This window comes from Leptidea sinapis, chromosome 21, assembly GCF_905404315.1.
Source record: "Leptidea sinapis chromosome 21, ilLepSina1.1, whole genome shotgun sequence".
Lineage (NCBI taxonomy): Eukaryota > Metazoa > Arthropoda > Insecta > Lepidoptera > Pieridae > Leptidea > Leptidea sinapis.
This window is the reverse complement of record NC_066285.1, coordinates 2602250-2629046: the sequence shown is the minus strand read 5'-3', so window position 1 is coordinate 2629046 and position 26797 is coordinate 2602250. Positions and strand designations below refer to the sequence as shown.

The 26797-nt window shown below is 33.5% G+C and overlaps 2 protein-coding genes across 3 annotated transcripts; one reads left to right on the top strand and one right to left on the bottom strand.

Moving 5' to 3' along the window:
• Positions 1 to 103: 103 nt before the first annotated feature.
• On the top strand, positions 104 to 6348 carry LOC126970527 (hsp90 co-chaperone Cdc37). Its single transcript, XM_050816490.1, has 5 exons — positions 104 to 320; positions 416 to 982; positions 1663 to 1778; positions 3898 to 4087; positions 5711 to 6348. The coding sequence occupies exons 1-5, from the start codon at positions 288 to 290 to the stop codon at positions 5921 to 5923; spliced, it is 1119 nt and encodes a 372-aa protein (XP_050672447.1). The 5' UTR covers positions 104 to 287; the 3' UTR covers positions 5924 to 6348.
• A 1299-nt stretch (positions 6349 to 7647) lies between these two features.
• LOC126970522 (regulator of gene activity) lies at positions 7648 to 26613 on the bottom strand. 2 transcript variants are annotated; one of them, XM_050816483.1, is made up of 8 exons: positions 26302 to 26613; positions 25131 to 25406; positions 22979 to 23159; positions 21443 to 21649; positions 18695 to 18899; positions 13340 to 13504; positions 8472 to 8607; positions 7648 to 7781 (listed from the first exon to the last, which is right to left on the bottom strand). In XM_050816483.1, the coding sequence occupies exons 2-8, from the start codon at positions 25401 to 25403 to the stop codon at positions 7707 to 7709; spliced, it is 1242 nt and encodes a 413-aa protein (XP_050672440.1). In that variant the 5' UTR covers positions 25404 to 25406; positions 26302 to 26613; the 3' UTR covers positions 7648 to 7706. The 2 variants fall into 2 exon arrangements, with proteins under 2 accessions (XP_050672440.1, XP_050672441.1); XM_050816484.1 differs by lacking the exon at positions 26302 to 26613 and adding an exon at positions 26052 to 26160.
• Between the last annotated feature and the right edge of the window lie 184 nt (positions 26614 to 26797).

The following is a 26797-nucleotide window of genomic DNA, read 5'->3' as shown; positions in this document are numbered from 1 at the left end:
TACTCACTACTCACAAGTCACTGCCTGTGCTCACTACTCAGTAGTCAGTAGTTACAAAGAGAATATAATCACTTCGCTTTACGTAGTCAATTCACAGTTGACATTTAAATTTTGTACTCGAAAAGTCGAGATAGAATATTCCGGATCTGTATTTTGTAAACTAAAACGATTTTATTTACCTTCCTATCCAGTGAAAAGCTAGTAAAGATTAGAAGAATATTTGATACATCAACCCGCTCTAAATTTATTGTGTGTTTTTTCAATAAATATCTTTAATCTAATAAAAAATGGTTGACTACAGCAAGTGGAAGGATATTGAGGTTTAGAAATCGTTATTATTATATTTTCATTTCTTTTTATGTAAAATTTAAAAATTGTATTAGTAATCACACTTGTTATACTTTTTCCACTATAGATTTCTGATGATGAAGATGAAACTCACCCAAACATTGACACGCCGTCGCTATTCAGGTGGCGTCACCAAGCAAGGATCGAGAGAATGGAAGAACGAAGACGAGAGCAAGAAGAATTCGAGCAGCGTAAAAACGAAACTTTGAGACAACTTAATGAAACTAAAAGAAAGTTAGCAGAAGTACCCCCTGAAAGCCCAGACATGGACTCCCTAAAAAAAGCTCTTAAAGAATTAGAAGATAAAGAGAGGGAGATAAAAAATAAAGAAGAAGAGCTTAAGAAGAAAGAGAAACATACACCATGGAATGTAGATACAATCAGTGAACCTGGCTTTACTAAAACTATAATAAACACAAAACCAGGCCGGCCCAAAGACGAAAACTTGACTGAAGAAGAAAAAGAGGCTAAAATGAAAAAATTCATCAAAGAAAATGAAAAATTGCTGAAAAAGTTTGGTATGCTGAGAAAATATGATGACTCAAAGCAATTTCTACAAGAGCATAATCACCTTGCTTGTGAAGAGACTGCAAATTATCTTGTGATTTGGTGTATTAATTTGGAAATGGAAGATGTGAGTATTAAATTCATTTATATTCTATATAATATGATAAATTGTAACTTATTCACTTATAAATTATCAAGTTATGGATTCTCTAGAAAAAGGACTAAATGTAAAAGAATGCTGGAGAAAGATTTTTACCTATCTTGTTGATATAAGCTTAAATTATTTATAAATATTACAAAAGGTAAAAGCTACATAAGAATTTAAATATATATGCACATATCCTTTATTCTGTCAATGTTTCTTACCACTTCTAGTTAAAGCTCAACTTTTCCTAATTGAAAGTAAATCGTAAAACTTGTACCTTAGACATTCAAAAGTTTATTTTTTTCACCTAAATGAATAAATTATGCTCTACAATTATTCACCCAACCTAACCATGAAACAACAAAGGATTTAGAAGTATATACAATATATTTTTTTTTATGAAAATAAAGGACAAGATGAGCAGGACATTCAGCTGATGGTACTTGATACTCCCTGCCCATTACAATGCAGTGCCGCTCATGACTATTGAAAAATCAATATCTGAGTGGCACTATAATTGCACACATCTTCTTGAGACACTCATTTGCCCAGTAATTTCACTATCTAAGGCGCTAAAAGGATATATAAACTACAGCTATGAAAATACTAATTTAGTTGTAAGCATAGAAACTAGTTCTGGAAATTGTAATACTTCTTTACAGAAACATGATTTAATGGCACATGTGGCACACCAGACAATATGCATGCAGTACATACTTGAGCTTTCGAAGCAGTTGGATGTTGACCCCAGAGCTTGTATCTCATCGTTCTTCTCAAGGTAATTATAGTGTTTAAAGTGATGTACCTCTTTAAAAAATTAACCCATGTATGAAATTGTCAAGAAATGCAAATACTGATACAAAAAGATCAAGAGATAGGGCTATTTAGGCATTAAAATTTAAGAATTTAGTTTAATTCAAGTTTAATTGTATTGTTCCGGACAAAAAAAAATTAATTGCTTTAGTTTTAATTTTAGATCCTAGTTTAACTATTTTTTGTGCTCTGTGCTCATAGAGAATTAATAGTTTGTACACCTTCATGTGGGACTGGGTGTTAGTAGCGCTCTCTGGGTTTCCACGTAAGACCAGCGTTGTGGATTCTTTCGAAACCACAACAATTTTTTTTATGGAATAGGAGGACAAACGAGTGTTAAGTGATCACCACCACCCACATTATCTTGCAACACCAGAAGAATCACAAGTGTGTTGCCAGCCTTTAACTATGCTGTGTTGGGGGCCCATTGGCGTCATTAGATCATAATTAGAATAGTATAACTTTAAGAACTATTATCTGAATGTATAATGACATCAATAAACATTTTTTCTTTCTTTAAATTAAATCTAAATCATAGTGAAATGACTCATGAAATATTTCCAGTAAGTCGCAGGTGCAGTCAGGCTGCAAAATAAAATTCATTGACCATTATTTGTGGTTGTATAACAAAGTGCAGTGTCAGACAAACACTTAGAACTGGATAGTCCCATTGCGTATAACAGTTTCAAGTGATGTCATGTGTGTATTATATTGTCATGGACTCGGGGGGAAAACATGTTTTATATCTTATGAAATTCAAAATTGGCCCCATTGCAAAAACATAATATTATAATATATTACATACTAAAAGTAATGAATCTTTACAAACAATAATAAGATCAATATTGTGGGATAAAAGTTGGTATTGAATGTAATAGTAATTGGTTGGATGTAATATGGGTATTGTATTAAACTGTGTAATGGTATGTATTAAAATCTTTTTGATGTACTATGTATTTGTGTCTGGTTTTGATGACTTTGAAAAGGTAGGTTCTATTCTATTCTTCCTACTATGGCTCCTGTGGAAGGTATACCACAAGTTTGCCAATGTCATGTTAAGGTAGACCACCAAGCTTAGAGTATTTGTTTACCAATTTTAATGGTAGTGATTGGTGCTAAAGATTGAAACAATTTTTATTTTCTTATACCTGAAACAAATATACATGCTGTTAGGACTATAAAAGACATACACAAATATAATTACTTAAATTTCTTTCTTTCTGTCAAAATGAGTGAATGTAATGAAAAAAAATTTAAATACATTCTAAAATTAAGCAAATCAAGGAAAAATGCAACACAAGCCGTAAAAAAAGATTAATAGTAGTTCAAAGTTGGTTTAGTTTTCAATCCAGGAAATTTAATGTCAAAGGTGCACTTCACTGTGGTCACCTTCTTAAGTTGTCACGGATTAAATGGACACCATTTTTGAAATTGGAACAAGGTTGTTATATCAGTTGTTGTGAGTTTGTGACATAACTGAAGACAATTTCTTCAATCAACCACAACTGTTCTGAAAAAAAGCACAAAACATCCCATTTGTAAATAGTTAAGTACATAAAAGCTATTTGTATGCCACTGAAAGAACTCTACAGAAACTATGAACTCATTTGCTATTATTTATTGTGACATAACGAAACAAAACTGTTTTTTAAGAGATTTATAACTGGCGATGAACACACATGTAAGCAGGGATACAATTTAAACTTACCATTCATTTGTTTTATTTTTTTGAAGTTTTACCTCAGAAATTGGAAAATCCAATAAGCAAAGAAAGTTTAAACCAATGAGAAAACATATCAAAGTTTAAATTGCGAGTAGTATACAAGCTAGCTTTAAAAATTAAACGTTTTTTAATGTTTTGTTTTATTAAAGAAAAAAAAATTAAGTAATAGTTTTATATGGAGTGTACTGAAAGAAATAATAGCATTTATATTGTTCAACTTTTAATGGGTCTATTTTTAGGTTACTCTGCAAGATCCACTAGGTTTTAGAATTATAAGTCTAGCAAATTAAATGTTCAAATTTGTCTTTTGAAAAATTTATTTCTAGCATCGCAGTAGACTTATTATCACAATATTTTGCAGAATTCAAGTTGCTGAGAAAACGTATAAAGATTCATTTGACGATGAGCTTGAGCAGTTCAAGGCAAGAATCAAGAAGCGGGCTGCAGAAAAGATTCAAGAAGCACTTCGTGAACAAGAGGAGGAGGAGAGGCAAGCGAGACTAGGTCCTGGCGGTCTTGACCCTGTTGAAGTTTACGAGGAATTACCTGATGTAAGTATCAAATACAACATTTTTTTTTTTCAAAAATGGATATGATATCACTTGAAAGTCAATGACTACCACCCATTTCAAGTAAGCCTGACCTGAGAAAAACGGGTGCAAACGAACGAAACTCAGCAGGCTTCTTCTTTTTTTCATGAAAATATGATTAGTGTAATATGTAGTTGTAATATTGACTTACTAATTCGACTTAGCTGAGTAGTAGGCATTATAAATACCACACATAATTTTTTTAACAATTCTTTTGAATAACGTAATACTTTTGTTTTGAACATTTTCTGGGATCTTGTTGTAAAAGCATATAGGTACATCGCCCCACAAAAGACTTACTCACTCGACTTAGCGGAGTAGTAGGCATTATAAGTTTATGTCTGTTCCTAGTGTTAACATTATGGTTATTATACAGTTTCTAGAAAATTCACTTATGTGCCTATGTACATACATAACATTATCATGATTATATTGGGAGGCAACAGTTAAGATGTTTATTTCTTTAAATTTTGCGCTTAATGATTTTTTAGGACCTAGGTTATAAATAGCGCGAATAGCCCCCTTCTGCAGCATATCAACACTATTATGGTATGGGTAAAGTCAAGTCTAGCTTTATATTCACGGGGTACGTATTTTATGTGGAAACTACCCTCGGTTCAAACACTTGTAACCTCATGGTTCAAAGACTTGTGCATCTATGGTTCACACACAACCTTAGAATTTCTTCACATCTGTTTTTTTACGTTTATGGACGATGTTTTCCTTCACAATACGTGTGTCGACAAAGTTTAGGGATTTGCAAATGAACACACAGTGGCATGTATGTTTCCATACAAAACCATTTCCAAAAACCAAAATTCTTTATACATAATCATTTCTTAAGTCCTCCGATAATAGATATATTGTAATTTGTAACGGTTTGAAAGTCTTGTCTCTGGAAATAGGCAACTTAACAACAATAATAAAAAATGTTACCAAATCAAAGAATTTCAAATTAACGCGGGAAACTTCAGTTAAAAAATATGGGGGCCACATGGATGTATTATCGGCGATGTTTTTAAATAAGAGGTTCTATTCTTTCAAAACAAATGGTTCTTATTTTTATTGATAATAACTAGATATAGATATTTATCAATAAAACAAAAGTGACAATAATAAAGTTATATAAGTAATAAAAAGCTCTAGAGCTGCAGCTATGCTGGGGCTAACTTTCAGATAACATAATTTGAATATTTCTTTTTTTTTATGAAAATACGAGACGAGCAGGACTTTCAGCTGATGTTTATTGATACGCCCTGCCCATTACAATGCAGTGCCACTCCGGATTCTTGAAAGGCCCAAAAATTTTGAGCAGAACTACAATTGCGCTCGTCACCTTGAGGCATAAGATGTTAAGTCTCATATGCCCAGTAATTTCACTAGCTACGGCGCCCTTCAGTCCAAAACACAGTAGTAATGCTTACACATTACTGCTTCACAGCAGAATTAATAGGCGCGGTCGTGGTACCCATAATCTAGCCAGCATCCGGTGCAAAGGAGCCTCCCACTAGTAAAGGCCAGGTTAAGATCTGAGAGGCAGGTGTGATTTGTATGATGATTTTTATTTTGTTTTTAAATTTTCAGGAATTAAAGAAATGTTTTGATTCCCAAGATGTCCCAATGCTCCAGGCTACTATTGCAAAAATGCCTGAGACAGAAGCAGTTTACTACATGAAGAGGTGTGTTGACTCTGGTTTGTGGGTGCCCAGCAAAAATGACGAAGAACCAACGATGGGGGAGAGTACTGCAGTGTCGAAAGATAGAGAAGCTTCCGCTGATGCTGAAATTGTTGATTGAAAAGTAAGATGCTGTTGATTTTGTGTAGAAGACATCAATGAAATTATTTTCAGTGTAAATTTATGTTTAATTAAGAAACATTGATAGAAGCATTTTAAGATTTTATTAACTACTCCATTGAAACTCTATCTTTATAGAAAATTCACAATAATTTATCACTTTCCGAGAGATATTAAATTTCCATATATACAATTGACAATGTAGTGAGTCCTACTTCTTTTACATTGATAATTATCTTAAATACAACTTATTTAATTAAAATATAGGTATGCTTTATATGACACTAATAAAATAACACCAGTTTACAATATCTGTCGACTGTCATCAAAAATATAGTATAAAAAAAGTAAAAATATATAATAAACAGGAGTCTGCATTATTTATACTTTGTTATAGTCAATAAACACTAAAGATTATATTTTAAATTATAAGTTTTATTTTACAAACTCGTCACAGTCATTCCCATAATTTATCACTAACACGCCAAAAGAAGTATAACATTATTATTAATCACATATTATTGGCCCACCACATACTCAATTGTAAAAAATCACCCTCCAGAGGTCAAAAATGCGTTGCCGGCCTTTATGGGGGCAGTGGTTTAATCCCTAAAAGTTGTATCGGTTTAGGAATACCTACAGTAGCCAGATGATGATTAGGGATCTCGAAAACTGTATATTGAAACTAATGTATGTATTGCAGTTGGAGTAGAGAACACATGGAACAGAAATTGATAACCGTATTCATAGCTCGGTTTATAAGGCTGTCAAAAAAAGTACCCACATCGATCGGCGCCTCATCACCAATGTCCGACGAAAGTTTATCCAAATCAATATTACCGCAGTGCTATTTAGTTTTGTGCCTCACTGCTAGTTTTTTATCTTACTTCTCATGCGCATAATCACAAAATTATAATAAATGGGTGGATCTAAACTGCAATTGGTTTTCCCCTTAGAACTTGTCGAGAAGAGGCGAATTTATTGATTCTCGTGAGTATCATGGGCGACCCTTGCGTGCAGGAGGAGCGTACCAACGCGCGACCATTTGGGAATATAAACATTTCCGTATCAAATTTTGGAGCTCCATTTCCCTCAAGTCTCCTTTCACTCCCTCTAGAGTTCAGGTCAGTCGTGTCTGGTGAAATGCACGCGATTTAACGCTCGTATATTGAATTCGACCGATGTAATGGCGCCTAGTATCTCGCTATCATGCCAATTCATAAAAACGCGCGAAAAGAGTGTTAACGATATGATTGTTGTAAACATTATCTGACAAATGAGGATTGGGTACCCCGCGAATGCAGACCTGTTGGTTGACTCAATTGTTTGCATTACGAATGTATAGGTGTTAGGAGTCTACTGGGTTGATATTTTTTTGTTATGAAAATAAGGGACGAGACGAGCAGGACGTTCAGCTGATTGTAATAGATACGCCTTGCCCATTACAATGCAGTACCACTCAGTATTCTTGGAAATCCCCAAAAATTCTGAGCGGCACTACAATTGCGCTCGTCACATTCAGACACTTATGCTAAGACTCTTTTGCCCAGTAATTTCACTAACTACGGCACCCTTCAGACCGAAACAAAGTAATGTTTACACGTTACTGCTTCGCGGCAGAAATAGGCGCCGATGTGCTATCCATAAACTGGCCGGCATACTGTGCAAAGGAGCCTGCCACTGGTTAAATGTTGCAATTCACGCTAGTAGGAAAAATGAAACCAGTTTATTTAACTTGTACTTTTATATAACAAAACTACGTAAATAGTGTGAGAGAGAGAGGGCTAGGTGAGGACGTGGGCTGGCAGTTGCGGCCGTCCCTCCAGCTTGCTATAATCTAGATGAAATTCTTTCGCCACCTGCAAATGTAAGAAAGAATACTTTGTTTATAATGAATTTACATACTGCCTACTATATTGATCTGTAGGTTCTGTCTTTAATTACATATTTTTTTTATGGAATAGGAGGATAAATGAGCGTACGGTTCACGTGGTGTTAAGTGATCACCGCCACCCACATTCTCTTTAATTACATTTTTGTAATACTATTAAGCTCCGGTTTTTCAACTCACAACAATTGTACCTACAATTATTGTTTTTTTTGTGTATATCCCCATAGTATTATTTTTATAGACAAAAACATGCTCCCTTTTTCTTAGTACTCTTAACCTGTATTCAAACATCGCCAACCTGGGAGGAGATTTCTGAGTTTTTTGTCTGAATTTAATGCACACCCTCTTTGCAAAAATGGTGGCGGAATTTGGCTCCTAGCAGATATCAACCTGAACAAATCCTATGAGCACTCCCCCGTGGGAATCTGGTAGAAGATGCAGAGAGATCCCACATATCAATGAAACATCGAAAAATCAAGCACATCGGAGATGACTTGATTGTCGATGCTTCGAGCGACTCTTTATTGTGTGTTGTCAAATGAAAGAAGCTGGTACTGGGGAGCACCCGCCCAGAGGTGTTCTTAGTCGTCTATGGGTTATAAGGTTGGTGGCAATTTCATAAATTCCTATGTGGTAAGTAGAGTGTGGAGGTACTCACCTTGCGCCAATTATGCGCGTCAAAGAAGTAATATGTGCCTCGCTCGTACGTCGATGTCTTCTCGACCATTGGCATGCCGGGCGCCTGAGAGATCCACACCTTCTCCTCCATGTGATATCGCCATTCGCGGCTATATCTGCAAGATATTTAATTATAGCATTCTTAATCAATCTATCCATTTAGGCATACCACAGTAGCATTATTATCTGTAACAATCATTGATTTAATTGCATTTCTTCATTCAATAAAATTACGATTGGCTTATATAATGAAATATAAATGTATGAATTTGCAGGTAATATTATTATAGGATTATCCATCAATTTAATTCTATGAAAAACTGGATTTCTAATAATCCCTCGAAATTTACGAAAGCGCGGGCTGTAGTTTTGATTTTTTTTTTATTCATACGGCGGCGCGACTAAGGGCCATCGTATTAGCCAGTCTTTTTTTATTACTTATTATATTATAGTAACAACAACAACGTTCGATTTCAAAGTCAAAGTCAAAAAATCTTTATTCACTGTAAAACTTTATAAGTTATTTAGTGCAAGTCAGGATGAAGTACAAAAGTTACAATAGCATTCAAATGAGTATAACAATATTCATTAACAAAATTTAGAACATTAATTCCAACTATCTTTATCATTCAAATAATCTTTCACGCTATAATAGGCCTTAGATGTTAATTTACTTTTTACGATACATTTAAATTTTTTAATAGGTAACATTTTAATTTCATTTGGGAGTTTATTATAAAATACAACACAATCCACTTTAAAAGATTTAGCAATTTTACGGAGACTAGTAGATGGAATTGCGAGTTTATGTTTGTTTCGAGTATTGACACTGTGTACATCACTATTCTTTTTAAATTGGCTAATATTTTTATGGGCGTATAGGAGGTTCTCGTATATGTACTGGCAGTGTACTGTCATAATGTTTATTTCTCTAAACTTTTCTCTCAATGAATCCCTTGAACGCATTTTATAGACTGCTTGAATATAGATTAGATAGATTAGAATAGATTGCTCTTTTCTGCAGCACAAATATGTTTTCAATATCTGCCGCCCTACCCCACAATATAATTCCGTAAGACATGACACTATGAAAGTAGCTGAAATATACAAGTCTAGCCGTTTCAACATCTGTCAGCTGCCTAATTTTTTTTATCGCAAATACGGGCAGTATTTGCAGCAGCTAAGTCGATTACATAAGTTTTTTATGTGAGCACCCCATTGTAGCTTAAAGTCTAATGTAATGCCTAGGAATGTTGTCGTTTCTACTACATCAAGTTTTTCACGATTAATTTTTATAGGTGTTGGTTGGTGCTTTATATTTGGAAGTGTAAACCTCACACATTTTGTTTTCCTTTCGTTTAAAAGTAAGTTATTAACATTAAACCAATTTACTACTTCAGCAATGTCGTCGTCAACCTGACAGAAAGTTTTTTGCTGGCGTTTTATTTTAAATAACAAAGATGTATCGTCAGCAAACAGTATGTTTTTTTTGAATAAGGTATGGTAAATCATTAACGTAAACCAGGAACAAAAAAGGACCCAAGATTGAGCCCTGCCATCGATATGATAGAGCCAGTTGATCTTTTTCCATTAACGTCTACTCTTTGAATCCTATTACACAAGTATGATTTTATTAATTCTAGTGAAACATCCCTAAGAAAGAAAAATTTTCGAATTAAGGTTTCATGATGAACGCAGTCGAATGCCTTGGATAAAAGACTCCTAACGCATCACATGAATCAAATGAAATGATACTAGCATCTGTGGTTGAAAGACCTTGAGTGAAACCATATTGTTTATTATGCATGAGGTTATTATTGTAAAAATGGTTAATTAATTGCGTTAACATAATTTTTTCGAAAATCTTGCTAAAGGTTGGTAGTACTGAATATGGGTCTAAAATTGGTGGGGTCAGCTTTATCTCCCGACTTAAATAGAGGAGTGATCTTGCTCTGTTTCATTTGGTTTGGAAATTTACCGCAATCTACACACTTATTGAAAATAAAAGCTAAGTCTTTGGCTACAATTTCTATTACAGATTTCACTACGTTAACAGAGATTCCCCAGAGATCTTTAGTTTTCTTAACGCTAATTAGTCTAAACGTTTTAATAATCTCTATGCGATCAACATGCTTAAATTTAAAGTTTGTATTACATAAAGATACGTTTTTCTGTAGCAGTTTCATTGCAGATATAGGTGAGATTTCTGAACACTAACATGTTCCAAATTCAAAAAGTGCGCGGCAAAGATAATTGCGGCGCACTTATAAATAAGATTATAAACTCATTACTGCCCGCTAAAAGTTTTGTACAGAAAACACAACGTTTGGGTGCACTGAGGTTAACCTCTGATATGCCAACACGTCCCGCGCGCACGCAGAAGCCAACTGCTGAGATGGTTTGGCAAATCCGGCGCGGCCACTTGAAACGTGATACCCAATTGTGTTCATAATACTCAAGGTATCATTATACAGGTTATGTTACGGGTTGCTAGATAAACAAGCATGGATTATTGTACACAAAAAAAATGATTTTTGATAGATTCGTGCTGTGAATACCGCCGCTCTTTCAGAGTTGTACGAGAAATTGAATAAAATAGTCAATTTCTCTAAACGCGTCAAAATAAAAATATTGCAATTAACTTTTTTGTATTATTTCTACTATAGTGGACACGTTATAGAAAAAAAAAGGAATCATAAGATCATAGGATCTTTTTTTTTTTTCTAAAAAAAAATTCTAAAAAAAAATGTATGCTAAAGAAAAATGGCCGTCGCCAGCTAAAGCCAAATAAATACTAATATATTTCGTCTTCAAAAGCGTTGTGCTTGGTTTTATGGCTCTTAGAACCAAGAGCAATGAGGTTAAACCTCCCATACGCTCCAGTGCACAAGCTTTCTATGGTCCTACATTACCGTGTCCCCGAGGACACTGCAAGACAGCCGTCAAAAAACTACCAATATATCTACGTATCCCTAGACAAAAACACCAGAGAGAATTTTTTTACAGGGTCTATTATTAATTGCTCTTTGGTTGCTTCTGCGGGCGCGCGGGACGTGTTGGCATATCAGAGACAGAGGCAAACCAAGTCGTCCTTTTCGAATAGATGGGATGAAAAATAATATAAGATCATTTCTCGACTCAATATTCATTACATTAAAGTGATACAAGAAACTTTTTTGGGTCAGAATGTTTTTTACCATTTTTGATGGAACGTTAGCGCCCGCGTGTTTACAAAAACCATAAGTAACAAGGATACTTGTGGCCATATTTGTGTTGCAGTTTTTACGACTATTACTTTTTATATAGAAATAATTGATCGAAAATAAAAATTTATACAGTTGATCGCATTTCAACTTAGATCATTAGATTTTAGTTAGCCAAGGACTTTTACACATTCAATAAACAACAGCGAACAAAAGTCTTTTTTTAATCCCAACATTTATTTTGCCGTGGTATATATGACGTAAATCTCGTAAGAGGAATTCTATATGGTTTTCGTATTGTATTATAAATATAGACCGGATTATATGTTACCTGTACGACCTGTATAGCCGAGTCGTTAGCGATCCTACCTACTAAGCTAGAGGTCCCGGGTTCGAATCCCGGTAGGTGCAAGCATTTATATGATGAATATGGATGTTTGTTTCCGAGTCATGGATGTTTAAATGTATTTATGTATGTTTAAGTAAGTATATTGTATTCAATATATCGTTGTCTTGCAACCCATAACACAGGCTATATATGTTTAATTTGGGGCAAGATAATTTGTGTAAAGTGTGTGTGTCAATGTTACAAAAAATGCCCAAAATATACATGTAAATATGCAAGTATAATAGCTAAAATATACACGAAAATCCATAAAAAGGGCCAAAACATGCATACAATTAAACAGGAAAAAATACAAAGTCATATTTTTAAATATTTTTATTTTATAAAGGCTTGTACTGACAATAGTATTTGTGAAAAAAAAACTATTACAAGATATACCTACTAGGTAACAATGACATTTAATATTTACCTTAAAAAATATGCACTTCTAAGTACTGTTCTAAATGTTCTGTAGACAAATTGTATCTACGATCGCTTAGTAAATTTTTGTAAGCGGAAAAGGAGCGTTTAGCGTCTACTGAGGCTACTGGGCAGAATTTAAATTTGGATGCAATGTTTGGGCTTACTATGAAAAGCATCGAACGATGAGCGAGATCGAGCGTAAAAATGGATATTTTTTTTTCTAGAATATGCAACTACCGCTGGAAAGGTACTAAATATGCAAAAGCATATGCAATATGCATTTGCATATAATCCGGTCTCTAATTACAAACATAAGTAGGTTTTTTTAATTTTAGTATGCAAAAATGTATACACATCTTACAACACCTAAAGAAGTTCACTTCTTCTCATATCATAACTATCACCTGTCCTGAAGGACAGGTGATAGTTATATAGTTATGATAAGAAAGAAGACTGATAACAGAATGGTACCAACAAGACTGCTTTTTTTTAGTTGCGAAGTTTACCAATAACAACGTTTATTTCGTTTTTTCCTGTATCACAGCAGTGTCAAACTGTGAGTCAAATATTTATCTCTCTCCCAAATTATTCATACAGAAATAAAATTTGATATGTAAAAATATTAAGAGTCACGCATTGAATTAATAACTATCCTATTTCTCAAGTTGGACCGAAATGCATACAGCATGCAAAATTTGATTAAAATCGGTTTAGGAGTTCATCGCGGACAAACAACGTGAAACGAAATTTTTATATGTAAAGATAAGTTATTGTTCAATGTTAAAATATACAAACATACATAAATAAGTTATTATAGTAGTGAAAAATGCAACTTACAGTTCAGCTGCTGCGGCGATTTGTAGTACATCTCCAACATAGGAATAAAATAGATAAAAAAGTAAATCTTCTTTGTATCGATTCAATCTTACTGGCGCAAGCTTTTCTCTGATTGAACCGTTTATCAAATACTCAGGTGGAACGTTGTGGTCCATGTCCTGAGGCCTGGAATCAATGAGTTTAAATTAATTCTTATAACATTTACTGCGGCCATACATTAATCTACATTACACATCACACAAGAAGCAGTTACTGCATGAAACTACGTTCATTTATTCCTTCTCGCGCGTCACAAATAAACCATTATTTATGTGACATATAATGGTAATTTATTATGTAGTAACATACACATAATTGATATTAATCATAAATGTAAACTGTGGACATTTGATAGGTTACACCTATCTAATTTTATAAAAGACAGATAGCTAAATCGCTATATTTTTATTTATTTTATAACACAGCCAATTATTTGGCAACCCGGTCCCCTGCTTCTATTGAGCAGGTTAGTAAGTTGATTAGCACTGCTTCTATTGAGCAGTGTAATAGCTTGTTGGACTCGGCTCCTATTGAGCAAAGTAATTATTTGATTAACACTGCTTCTATTGAGCAGTCTTATAGTTTAGTTTCTGGCTTGGAATGTTCCAAATTATTTAAATTAGTCAATAAGACAATAGGGGACTCCTCTAGCAATATAATACACAATGTACAAGTAATAGTAAACATAGTAATTGTAAAGTCATAAACCTGATGCACTAAAATATGCAAGGATTGTTAGTTAAAGAACTGGAACTGGAGTTACTAATGAACCATGAAAATATTGATATCTTATGTCTTACTGAACATTGGCTTAGAAAATATGAGCTCATTTTTAACTCCAGTGGTCATCGGGTGGCAAGTGTGTTTAGCAGAGAAAAGGCAACACGTGGCGGATCTCTTATACTTATAAGTAAATCATTTAAATTCAAAGACCGTAAAGATATTGTGGGCCTATCTGTTGAACATACCATTGAAATATCCTGTGCAGAGCTTAAGTGTGCCATTTACATTGTTGTAAGTATATACAGACCCCCCCATGCATTATATGAGTTATTTGAGAGTGTATAAGAGGAGGTTCTATCAAAATTATCAGAATCTAAGAAATATATTATGATTTGGGGTGACTTTAATATTAACTTATTAGAAAAATCCTCCACAAGTATTAGATTCAAATCTTTGTTTAAATCATATAATTTATCAAATATTTTCTTAGAACCTACTAGAGTAACCAGCACCTCTAAAAGCTGTATTGATAATATTTTTACTAATTATAAACCTATTTCTCAGTCAATAATTAGTAAACTGAGCTCAGACCATTTTGGTCAATTAGCTTCTTTTAATATTGAAGTAGAAGAAAAGTTTACGTTTGTTCCGGTAAACAATAGGCGAATGGAGAAATATAGAGGCAATGTTTCGGAAAAACTCTTAAACTTGTATTTGAATTATAACAGTACTCCAAATGAGATGTATGGTAAGTTATTTAAAATAATTAAAACAGAGTTTGCCTCTATATTTACTTCAAAGACAGTCAATTTGGGTGGTCTCTTGTCATTTAACAACTGGGCAACAGCTGGTATTCATAGGAGCAGACAATAGTTATCTGAACTATATAGTGAGAGACCATCATGTAATCATGATGTGTCATTTCTTCTATATGTGAAAAAATATTCAAAATTATTTAAGAAAGTATGTACTATTGCTAAGTCAATGCATATTAGAGAAATAATTAAAAATGCTTCAAATAAAATAAAAATGACTTGGAAAGTTATTAACTGGGAATCTGAAAGAGCGAAATACTGCAAGTTTGAATATAATCTAATAATAAACAATACAAAAATCCACTCTGAGCAGGAAGTAGCTTCTGCTTTTGAGAAATTTTTTTCTGATATTCCAGTTTCCATCTCAAGCATCCTTGTCTTCTCCTCCACCAGTGTTGCCGAGTCACTTCTTTTGGAAAATATTAAGGAATGTAAACAAAATTTCAAATTCAGTGTTGTAATAAGCCCAGCAGAAATAATTAAAACTTTCAGATCCTTAGAAATGAAAAAAACTGCTGATATATGGGGCATATCTGTAAAAATAATAAGTTCTGTTATTGACGTCATAGCACCATATCTAGCACTAGTTTTTAATAGCTGTATTGAACATGGCGTGTTTCCTGACCTGAAGTATAGTAATATTACACCAATATTTAAATCGGGACTCACTTCTGACCCGAATAACTATCGCCCTGTTTCAGTGTTGCTGAAATTTTTGAAAAAAATATTTTAAGCCAAATGGTTACTCACTTTAACACTTATAAGTTACTTCATATAAAACAATTTGGCTTTACTAGGGGACGCTCGACTACGGATGCAGGTGTTGAACTCATCAGAAATATTTTTGAGGCCTGGGAGGAATCACAGAATGCACTTGGTATCTTCTGTGATTTATCTAAGGCTTTTGATTGTGTTCAGCATTCAACGCTGGTCAGGAAGCTATGTCACTATGGTATAAGACGATCTGAATTGAAGAATGAAGAGGTGAATGGCAGGAGATCTCCTGGGACTCCTCTCGGTATAGGGGTACCACAAGGGTTTATTTTTGGACCCTTCCTCTTCCTAATTTATATAAATGATCTAACTAACCTTGTAAAGCACAAGGTGGTATTGTTTGCGGATGACACTTCACTTATATTCAAAGTGAAACGAAGCCAAGTTTTATATGACGAAGTAAACAATGCTCTATCTGACATCGTGTACTGGTTTAGCGCCAATAAACTTATTGTTAAATAGTCATAAAAGCAAATATATTAAATTCACCGAGCCAAATGTCAAAAATGTAGATGCGAATATTTTATTAAATGGAGAGGTGGGAAAACCAGTGGAATCTGCTGTATTTCTTGGCATTACTCTTGATTCCAAATTGCAGTGGGGCCCCCATACTGAAGGATTGGCGAATAGGCTTAGTTCTGCAGCATATGCGGTTAAGAAAATTAGACGGTTAACTGACATAGATACGGCGAGATTAGTATACTTTAGTTATTTTCATAGTATTATGTCCTATGGTATATTGTTATGGGGCAGTGCGGCCGATATTAATACCATCTTTGTGCTGCAGAAGAAGGCTATTCGCGCGATTTATAAACTAGGTCCTAGAGAATCATTAAGAGAAAAATTTAAAGAAATAAACATTTTGACTGTTGCTTCTCAATACATTTTTGATAATGTTCTGTATGTTCATAAGCACATTGAGGAATTTTCTAGAAACTGTGACATTCATAATGTTAACACGAGGAACAAACATAAACTTGTTATGCCTACTACTCGGTTGGGTCGAGTTAGTAAGTCTTTTGTTGGGCGATGTATATGCTTCTACAATATGATCCCAGAAAATGTACAAAACAAATGTGTTACGAAATTTAAAAGAATTGTTAAAAAACGTTTGTGTGGGAAAGGTTATTATAGCATAAACGATTTTCTTAATGACACCACGGACTGGGAATAAAGCGAACACCCTCAGGCTCTTTAATTATAAATGTTTATTGTACGATATCACATTGTAATCCATGTTTTTATATAAAAAAAAAGCCCGCTGAGTTTCTTGCGCCCATTCTTCTCAGGTCTGAGGCAGTCTCTTTTGAATGGGTGGTAGTTTTTAACGTTCAATAAGTGATTTTTAATCCTATTTTGAATAAAAATATTTGAATTTGAATTACATTTTAATCTTGTAGTTTTATGAAACAAGTCGAACAGAATTCTGCTATTTATTAACTGCAGGACAGCGACAGCCGGTATCAGCCACGGTAGGTTTGTATCTATATACATAGTTGTAGGAAGGTTGTAGGTGAGATGCGCTTGTGTCGCACGCGTAACGTGACAAGGCGAGTGGCGAGGGTAGGGCCGCGGCGGTATGACATAGATTCCAAAATTAACAATAATTCTAACTAGAATTAGATTGTATAAAAATACGCAATTATTTTTTTTACTTTTTAGTGCATATTAATTAATGCATATAATTTATATCTATTGTTTGGGAATAGTTTTGAAGTAGGTTGTTTTTTGTTAATTTTTTTTCTCCTCTCCAGCACGAAAAGGGCGCTATTGCTACGTGAAAACTCGCAGCAAAAACGGCTTTTGCTGCGAGCGTGAGGCAACACAAATTTCGAACCCCACGTGACCATACATCCGGGAATTGCTCCGCGTTAAAAAAATAAACAATGCGGTCCGGTGCGTTCCGAAACTCATTTTAGCCAAGCGTATTATCTCATTGTCACAAAAATTTATATATCGAAATTTAGATTTATAAATTTTTCAACTTTTGTTTTTTTTATGAGTGTTTGATATTTATAATATTGTTAAATATTATCTGAATTGTTTCTAACACTCGCTAGTCGAGCTGAAAAAAGTTGTATGTTTCACACGAGAGCAAATTTTTTTTGTTTCATGCCTTTAAATCACTCACTACCACAGTAGTCTATATTAGATTCAATTCTAGACTACTTCGCCAATTCGTGATTTAAAGTCAGCACTCACAGCAAAAAATAACTTTGCTCACGTGTTGAACAAATAACTATTCTCTACTTCGTCGTAATAATTTCCACACCAAAACGGCATGTCATCAATTGTGCACACACTTAAAGTACATAATATAAAATAATTCGCGATGTTTATTTCAAGCTAAGAGGAATTATAGGCATAGGGGTAGTGTGTATAATGCCAAAAGTTAATAACATTTTGGTGTGGTGTTTCAATATATTCCCTAACATGCATGACCTGTTACTTACATCTTATGGTAGCACTTCACATGGCTATTTGTGTTTGCTATTGGGTGTTTGGTGTATTTGGCAAAATATATGACGTTCAGGCAAATAAAGGCAAACGCAAACATTTGAAAGCAGAATGCAAGGTGTTTACAGACACTATGGACGTATGTAACTTGCAGCGGGTTATTATTATTTAAATGCATCTTACTATTACATGTTATGCGTCAGAAAATACAAAGTATAAAATATATAAAGCACGTCCGGACAAGTTCACGGCGCGTGCGCTTCTAAATATGACCATTGTGTGGACGGTTTATTTGCCTATTTGACCCCTTTGATGTGCCTCGAAAAACCGACAAGCGCACGGTAACGCGTATTTGGTATTGGCCTTATTTGTCAAATAGGCAAATAAGGCCAACACTTTGTCAAATAAACTGTCCACACATGCCAATTATTTGCCAAATATAACAAATACACAAATACAAATAGCCATGCGAATTGCCACATTTAAACATTCAGGTCCAAATTTGTATAATATTAAACTAGGTAATATGAAACAAATGTATAAATACCTGCAGGCACTATCCGCCCAAGGTCCAGCAAATGATAAGTATATGTTGTCCGGTGAGTTGAGATTAAGTCCAAGTGCTGTGAGGTCCTGACCCAATGCGAGGGACACTAAGCTAGGATCTGATTCCGCCGCCCTGATGAAAGTTAACAGTCCAACAATACCAAATTGGTTTGGTATCATAGTGTCAGGTATATTCGTTACTTTTCCTGCAACACAATGATAAATTCAATTATATAATGAGATATTTGAAATCACAATCGCATGCATTATGATAGTAACTTCTAATATATAAAATTCTCGTGTCCCGGTGTTTGTTACCAAACACCTCCCGAACGTCTACACCGATTTATATGAAATTTTGTGTGCATATCGGATAGGTCTGAGAATCGGCCATCATGTATTTTTCATATATTGATACGGATGTCCCCCACCCCTGAAGACATTTTTTTATTTTTATCTTATGATTCAGCATTGAAAAATACATACAATTTCAAATTTTTACCCTTCTACGCCCGGTTTTTTAATAACGATTTTTATATTATTCGGTTCCATCCACAGATCCGTTATATGGTTGCAAGATGGCAATTATAATAATAATTGTAGTACGATAAATTTTATGTATGATTTATTTGGTAGGTCTGAGAATCTGTCGTCATCTATATTTTATACTCCAAAAATTTTAATTATTGAATTTTTTTTATTACTTTAATTGGCAATACAACATTTACTGGGCCAGCTAGTATGTATATGTATATATATATATATACATAAACAAATATCATGTCAATTTCCTAACATGATATATATATATAGTATATATGATAACAGCAAATCAAGGTTTATTGATAGGAAAACAGAAAATTTAACGGATTGCAAACTGTTAGATGCTGTTAATTTCCCTATTATATTCATAATCCAACAGCAAGACAACCAAAACAAAAAAACAAAATTACATGTTGAATGATACAGCAATCATTCTTACCTTCTCAACAGTTACAATATTGTGAGATTTATACAACTTATTAATTTAAAGTGATATTCCTCACTTCTGGGCTTAACATGCAAATTAAATTTGTAACCAGAATGTTTTAATGATTTGGGGTTCGAACCCGGACTTTGAAGATTTCAATGAACGAATATCATGTCAATTTCCTAACATGATATATGTTAGGAAATTAGATAGAGAAGATAGATATGAAATTATTGGGTTTGAGCAGGTTATCAACTGTAAAGCAGATCCTGTAGATGGAGCCACAACCTGAGAGTTGATTATGATATACCAAGATTTACGAACCATGTGTTACTAGTTGGCTCAGTTGGTAAGAGTTCTAGGATGGAACAAATTTGGTTACGTTAAGTTGGATTTATTATGAACAAATAGTATTTTCCTACTAGATACAACATTATTATTAACTAAGTGTAATGAAATATTTTTAAATAAAACTTATATTTCGAGACAATTTTGGAATATGGGCTGAGATTTTATTATAAAAACATTTTTCTATTTTCTAAATACATATTAAAAATTAATAAGTACACTAAGCACATATAATAAGAATAATATTAAATACTAGCTGACCCGGCAAACGTTGTTTTGCCATATAAAGTATAATTCACGCGATAGTTTTATAAGTAATAAAATATTGCCTATATTATAGCCTGTACATCATTTTGTTCTATTGTCAATAGTTTTTGCAGCGCACGCAAAAATAGGTTTTCGATTTTACACCTTGTGTTACAAAATAGCAATTTTATTACGGATCCCTAATTTTGAAAAACATCATAGCCTATAGCCTTCCTCGATAAATGGACTACCCAACACTGAAAGAATCATTCAAATCGGACCAGTAGTACCAGAGATTAGCGCGTTCAAACAAACAAACAAACACTGCAGCTTTATATATTAGTATAGATTAAATACACCAAAGGAATATCAATATTAATTATACACACCATAAAAGTCCGAATGTTCTCCTTGAATGACAACTTTAGAACAAAAAAATTTAAGTCATTTACTGTTAGTATTTTACACAATTCTACAAACTACATTCACACACCAACATATAATAAACCGAATATACCTTTTACATTATACCATTAGTGTATTTTCACAACAAGCTGATCAAAGCAGTGCATCACATAATTATTCTAGTAATGAAGTAAAAATATTATGTTTGAAGCAAAAATGCAAAAGAAAATTAAATTTTTAAGATTTCTGCAAAACTTATAATGAACACCAATCAATAACTGTTGTGCATACAATTTTTGTTTCAATATCAATAATATGTTAAATGTTAACTAAATTGTGCTTCTTGAATGTACTTTTTTCAGCTCTTCTTCTTCCGAATATAAGGTAATTAAAATATATTCAATTAGTTGGTAAAGATTTTCTTGAATTTTGAAATTTCTAAAGCTTAGATGATTTAAATGTCTAGATAGAGTCTCTTGCTGTAAGAGAGCCGATAAAAACAGGCCAGGTTTAACAGGCCTAGATATATAAATTATCTAAGTTCTAAAGTTATAATAAATTCTAAAATTTATAAAAATTACCACTATTATTGCATTAATACTCTTTATTAAATTGAAATGAATTCCAAATAATGTTATGTCAGTGCATAACACACATTGAAGTACATCTATATTGTATGAAATAGTACAATGAACCAATAAGTGAATTAAAAGAATAAGTCGATTTTAATAGAAATTTTACATATTTTTATTAAAGAAATCTAAAACTATATAAACTTACCTTCAGGAGAAGTCTGTATGCCCTTCCGCTGGGGCTTAGGCTCAGGTGTATGGTTGAAGTCGTGCAGGACTTGGTGAGGTACACTAGACTGTTGTAAGGTACCCACTACTGAAGTACCTGCACTTGATGTGCCGGGCAATGCAGGAAAATCTTCAGAAGACATCATGAATTCTGACTGCTCAGTCATTGGCTGCTTCAACATACCCACTGCAACGATAATACTGTATATTTTATTTACTGGACTGAGTATTTTTATTGAAATGCAAAAAAAATATTTACGTAAACTTAAAAAAGCACCTGTAAATAGTCATAAAATATTCGCAAGTGCGCAAAAGCGTCAAAAAGTAATTTACGTAAGTAATTAAAAATACGTCAGTTTATGCTACAGGGTCGCAGAGGCTCGCGATATCCATGGTACCGTACTCCAAACTACTACTACTACTTTCAGGCAGTTCTGTTATGGTCGAGGGGAGCTTATTATAGAATCTAACAGTATTTCCCAAAAATAACTTATTTGCCTTAGTGGTTCTAAAACTAGGCAATTAATCAAATCAAAATTTTGTTCATAAGCATTGAAGATATTATTACTGTTCTAAGCATCACACACTTGATGATAAATTTAATATATAAAATTCTCATGTCGCGGTGTTTCTAGTTAAACTGCTTCGAAACGGCTTGACCGATTCTCATGAAATTTTGAGTGCATATTGGGTACGTCTGAGAATCGGACAACATCTATTTTCATTAAATGTTAAGGGCGGTCCACACCAAATTTTTTTTTAAATTTGTAGTCAGCATTAAAAAATTAATACAACTTCAAATTTTCACCCATCTACGATCAACAGTTACTTTTGTATCGCGATTTTAATATCGACAATACAACATTTGCTGGGTCAGCTAGTGTACTTATAAAAGTAAGAGTAAATTTCCCACATTAACTATGTTCCACTAACATTGACATATTATAAACTAGTAGACTCACAATCGCCTTATAGAAGGTCGTCAAAAATGTCCGGGTGGTGTTGTATATAAGTATACATAAACTTATACATATTACATTGAAACTTTCATTCCAATTAATACCTTATTCCGTGCCAGTAATGATCAAAATGTATTGTATACACTCATAAGCTCAGATTATGATGCGAAGAAACATCCATCTCTTTCGCACAATTTGTAGGTGATATATTTTGTTTTAGCAATTCAAATGTAATTATTTAGCAAAATGATTAAAAACGTCATTTTAGTTATAAAAATTTGTCAATTTAAAAGTGCATTTACTCGAAATACGACACTCCTCACTCTCACATCCTTTCTAAGTTTGGATATGCTGTTATTTCAACAGTTTTTCACTGAAAACTTTGTCATTGCGTGACATTGTATACAAAGTGTGGTCAAAACACAACAACGAAAACTCTGCCTAATAGACGCGTAGGCAGAGTTTTGCTTCAGACAATTTTTGACAAGTTTATTCAAACAAAAATAATAAAGGGAATGAAAGTTATGAAAAAAATAAAGAATAAATGCTGTACTGACCATAAGGTTTAGTTCCTGGAGGTGGAGGGGCGGCCGTAGGCGCTTGGTCACCAGCCCCTCGCGTCGTCAGCGACGGAAACTCACTTAAGTCTAACAACGGAGGAGTCGACGTATCGCCGCCTTCGCCGAACACAGAATGGTAATTATTACTGTTGAAACGTGTCAAATTCGTGATACTGGACTGAAATTTTGAATAATGAGGTTAGTATTCCATAAGCACTTCTTGTAAAGTTTCTGGTTAAAGAAAATTCAGAGAAAATTTTGATATATAAAGTATTTTGTATGTCTTTATGAGTGAAGGGAATGGATGCAGTAAAGGATCAGTAATCAATCTTTACAGCCTGCACAATATACTATATACAGTATGACATCACAATTTCTTTGACTGCCTAAGTTTTCTATGTACAGCAAGACCTCTTTAATGTAGACTCCAAAAAATTTCCCCCCTTTTCGTTTTCTCTTCCAATCCTAATGCTCCAGGCATTAGGATTACATTATTGTACAGATAATCTACAAGGTTTTTTTTATAAAATAAAAGTATTGTGAAATTTTAAATGTATATTAATCTATAAACAACAGTTATTAAACTTGTCTAAAGAAATCCAATATATTAGTATGGCGGGATTCTATTTAATGATAAAAGCTTTATCACATGCTGTATGTAAAAGAACGTTCTGGCACAGGACTGCTTGGTGCTGACCAATGAGCTGTCATTTAAACATGTAATAAGTGCGTTGGCTGTTTTAATTGCGGAGGTGTTCGGCTTAGAAGGGGTTCAGAACTATAGAGGTCCTGTTATACTTTTTAATGCCTTACGGCCTTACAAATAAACTTGGTATAAAGTTATAACTGATGATAAACAAAGAAAATGCAAAAATGTTAACAATATCCTTGACAACACTGTCAATACAATGATTATTCTGAAGTTTTCCGAATGACAAGTTGCCTTGCAAATAAACGCGGGACATGTCCGAAGAAACCATTCATAAGCAAAATGTCTATTTGTAAACATTTTACATATTCTTCGTTTATGCTTAGTTATAACTTTATGCCAATTTTATTTGTAAGGCCGTTACAGTTTCCAATTTTTGACAATAAGGACTTGTACTTATTATATATTAAATTCTAATATAATTAAGGAATCTAAATCTTTTAGACACAAAACTTTACACAATTTTATATGTATTTAAAGAGTGATATAATTGTGTGTGTGGTGGATTGAAATTTCAATGGGGTTTGACCAAGATTATAATCAATAAATACTTTTTGCTTTAATGAACAAAATATAACTATTAAATATGTACTTCAATATAAATTAATTTCAATTAATTTAATATACTAAACATAGGATTACTAATATTATAACAGACCACAATTTATTATTAGTGTTATATTATATCATTGTAAAAAGTAAATTGCAATATAGATAAAGAACACCAAAAAATGTTTCATTTTCTTTTTCTAATGTGACTATAATCTGAGATAGTTACCATGGGGTAATAGGCTAGTTAGTTAAATAAGATAGATATAGGCTAGGTATATATGGAATGCTAATGGTAGCAAGCTTATTATCTCTATAAACTCCAAAAATAATAATATGCTATAAATTGCATGCATGCAACACAGAGCAGCTCGATTTGTCGGGGACCCAGTGCTCTGTGAACGGCTGGATCACTTGGCGTTGCGTAGAGATGTCGCTTCATTGTGTCTTCTACCGCATTTATCACAGGGAGTGTTCCGAAGAGCTGCTTAACCTGATTCCTGCCACCAAATTCCACCTTCACACGACATGCCACAAATTAGGATATCATCCCCACCATCTGGATGTGTGGCGGTCCTCCACAGTGCGGTTTTCAAGGAGCTTTCTTCCTCGTACTACTAAGCTGTGGAATGAGCTTCCTTGTGCAGGGTTTCCGGGATGATACAACATGGGTACCTCCAAAAAAAGTGTGTACACCTTCCTTAAAGGCCGGCAACACTCTTGTGATTCCTCTGGTGTTGCAAGAGAATGTGGGTGGTGGTGATGACTTAACACCATACGATCGTTTGTCCTCCTATTCCATAAAAAAAAATAACTATTGTCACTTTTATATAAATGTGAAGTGTAACATGATTGGAAAAATATAATAATATTTGAGTGTACAACAATTACCATAGAGTTTGTGTTTGCTTGTGACAGTGGTGTTGGTATGGGTACTCTTCGGTCTGCAAATGCCCTCTGTCCAAATAAGGTTGATCTTGATGCCATAGAGGGAGGTGCACCCCCTGGCATAGCGGTGGACCCACTGCGCCCTGGCGACAGTGGGCCACCAAATGTGGGTGTCACATGACCCGACACTCCACCCACTAAACCTGAACCAACACGGCCTCCTACACCACCCGTTACAAGGGTTCTAGGTGCTTGTTGAAAATTCAAGTTTGCCATACCCTGCAATTCAAAAGGCATAAAATAAAATAAAATACCAATAACATATTTCTTATGGCTATTTTGGTGGAACACATGATGAAAGAAATAAAGAATACAACTAGTATTCTGTATTGTATTGTAATGTAATGTAATTTAAATGGGTGGCAAGAATCCTCTTGACTTCTGGTATTGTTTATGTCCATGGGCAGCTATTTTTTCCATCCAAATATTTATATGATTTCTACAAAATTTTAAATTTTTATAACTTATTAACACATAGAGACAAATGGTATCAATGAATGTAGATTTAATAATACAGCATAAGCACAATTATTATGAATTGAAATAGGAGATTAATGAAAAGTATCAAGATTTCTAGTTAATTGTGCATCTTAAACTTATTTTAATGAAATCAGGAAAGTTTTAAGGCATTAGACTATATCAAGTATTTTAAGGAATTTATTAAAGCACCTTATGGAACGAAATAAATCATAAATTAATACTTATCTACTGACATAGCCAATTGATCAGTTTTTAAAAGAAATGCAATAGACTGTACTTAATGATTTACTTTTTTTCTGTGTAATTTGTTAGGGACACTCAAATTATATCCAGATTAAGCAGGAGTCAAACAAAGTATATTTCTGTAAACAATATATTATTTACCAGTTAGAAAAGGACCTCGTGAATAAAAAGTTTGATATCAGAAAATTATGTGACCTAGGACTGTCATTAGGTCTTTAGAAGCAAACAAATAGTGATAAGGACAATCTATATTCTATCATAACAACATTGTAGGTATACGTAGGAAGTCAGCATCTGCAAGACAGTTATCAAATCTTCTGTCATACTGTCAAACAATGGCGACCCTGGTGGATTTACAAATATTTTTAATAAGAATATTGATGATACTAACCTACTTTAATAATGAAAATCCGTATTCCTTAATTCAGATACCATATGTATAGTACATAATCATCTATTTCCAACAGTTTATTATACCACTTCGATGAAATAAACAAAAAGTTTGTTGACTGTTTAATTTTTCAGCATTTAAAATTTAATACACTAACAAAAAAACGTAAACAATGTTATCTTTTCATTAACTGCTATAAAACACCTAAAACTTTAAACATTTTTATGTCACTATTTACTTTTTTAATAATTTCACTCAGATTTGTCAAACGCCACATTACCCTAAACAACTGGCGGCCATATTCAATTTAGTAAAACCGGAAACCAACAGTTTTAGCAGTGCCAAAGTATTTTCCTCAAAAAAGTAGGTACTCGAAATCATTTTTTATTTTTTTCTCTTCATGCAATTGAAATTTATTTTTTAAAATGGTAATTGTGTTTAGTGAGTCTATTGTCTACTATTGTATTGAAATGTGGTGTTCCGAGTACATCATGAC

Coding starts and splice junctions, on each gene's coding strand:
- LOC126970522 (XM_050816483.1), bottom strand. CDS start 25,403: ATGGCAAACTTGAATTTTCAACAAGCACCTAGAACCCTTGTAACGGGT. Junction 23,160..25,130: donor AAGCAAACACAAACTCTATG/GTAATTGTTGTA, acceptor TCAAAATTTCAG/TCCAGTATCACGAATTTGAC. Junction 18,900..21,442: donor CATACAGACTTCTCCTGAAG/GTAAGTTTATAT, acceptor ATTGTGTTGCAG/GAAAAGTAACGAATATACCT.
- LOC126970527 (XM_050816490.1), top strand. CDS start 288: ATGGTTGACTACAGCAAGTGGAAGGATATTGAG. Junction 321..415: donor GCAAGTGGAAGGATATTGAG/GTTTAGAAATCG, acceptor TTTCCACTATAG/ATTTCTGATGATGAAGATGA. Junction 4,088..5,710: donor TTTACGAGGAATTACCTGAT/GTAAGTATCAAA, acceptor TTAAATTTTCAG/GAATTAAAGAAATGTTTTGA.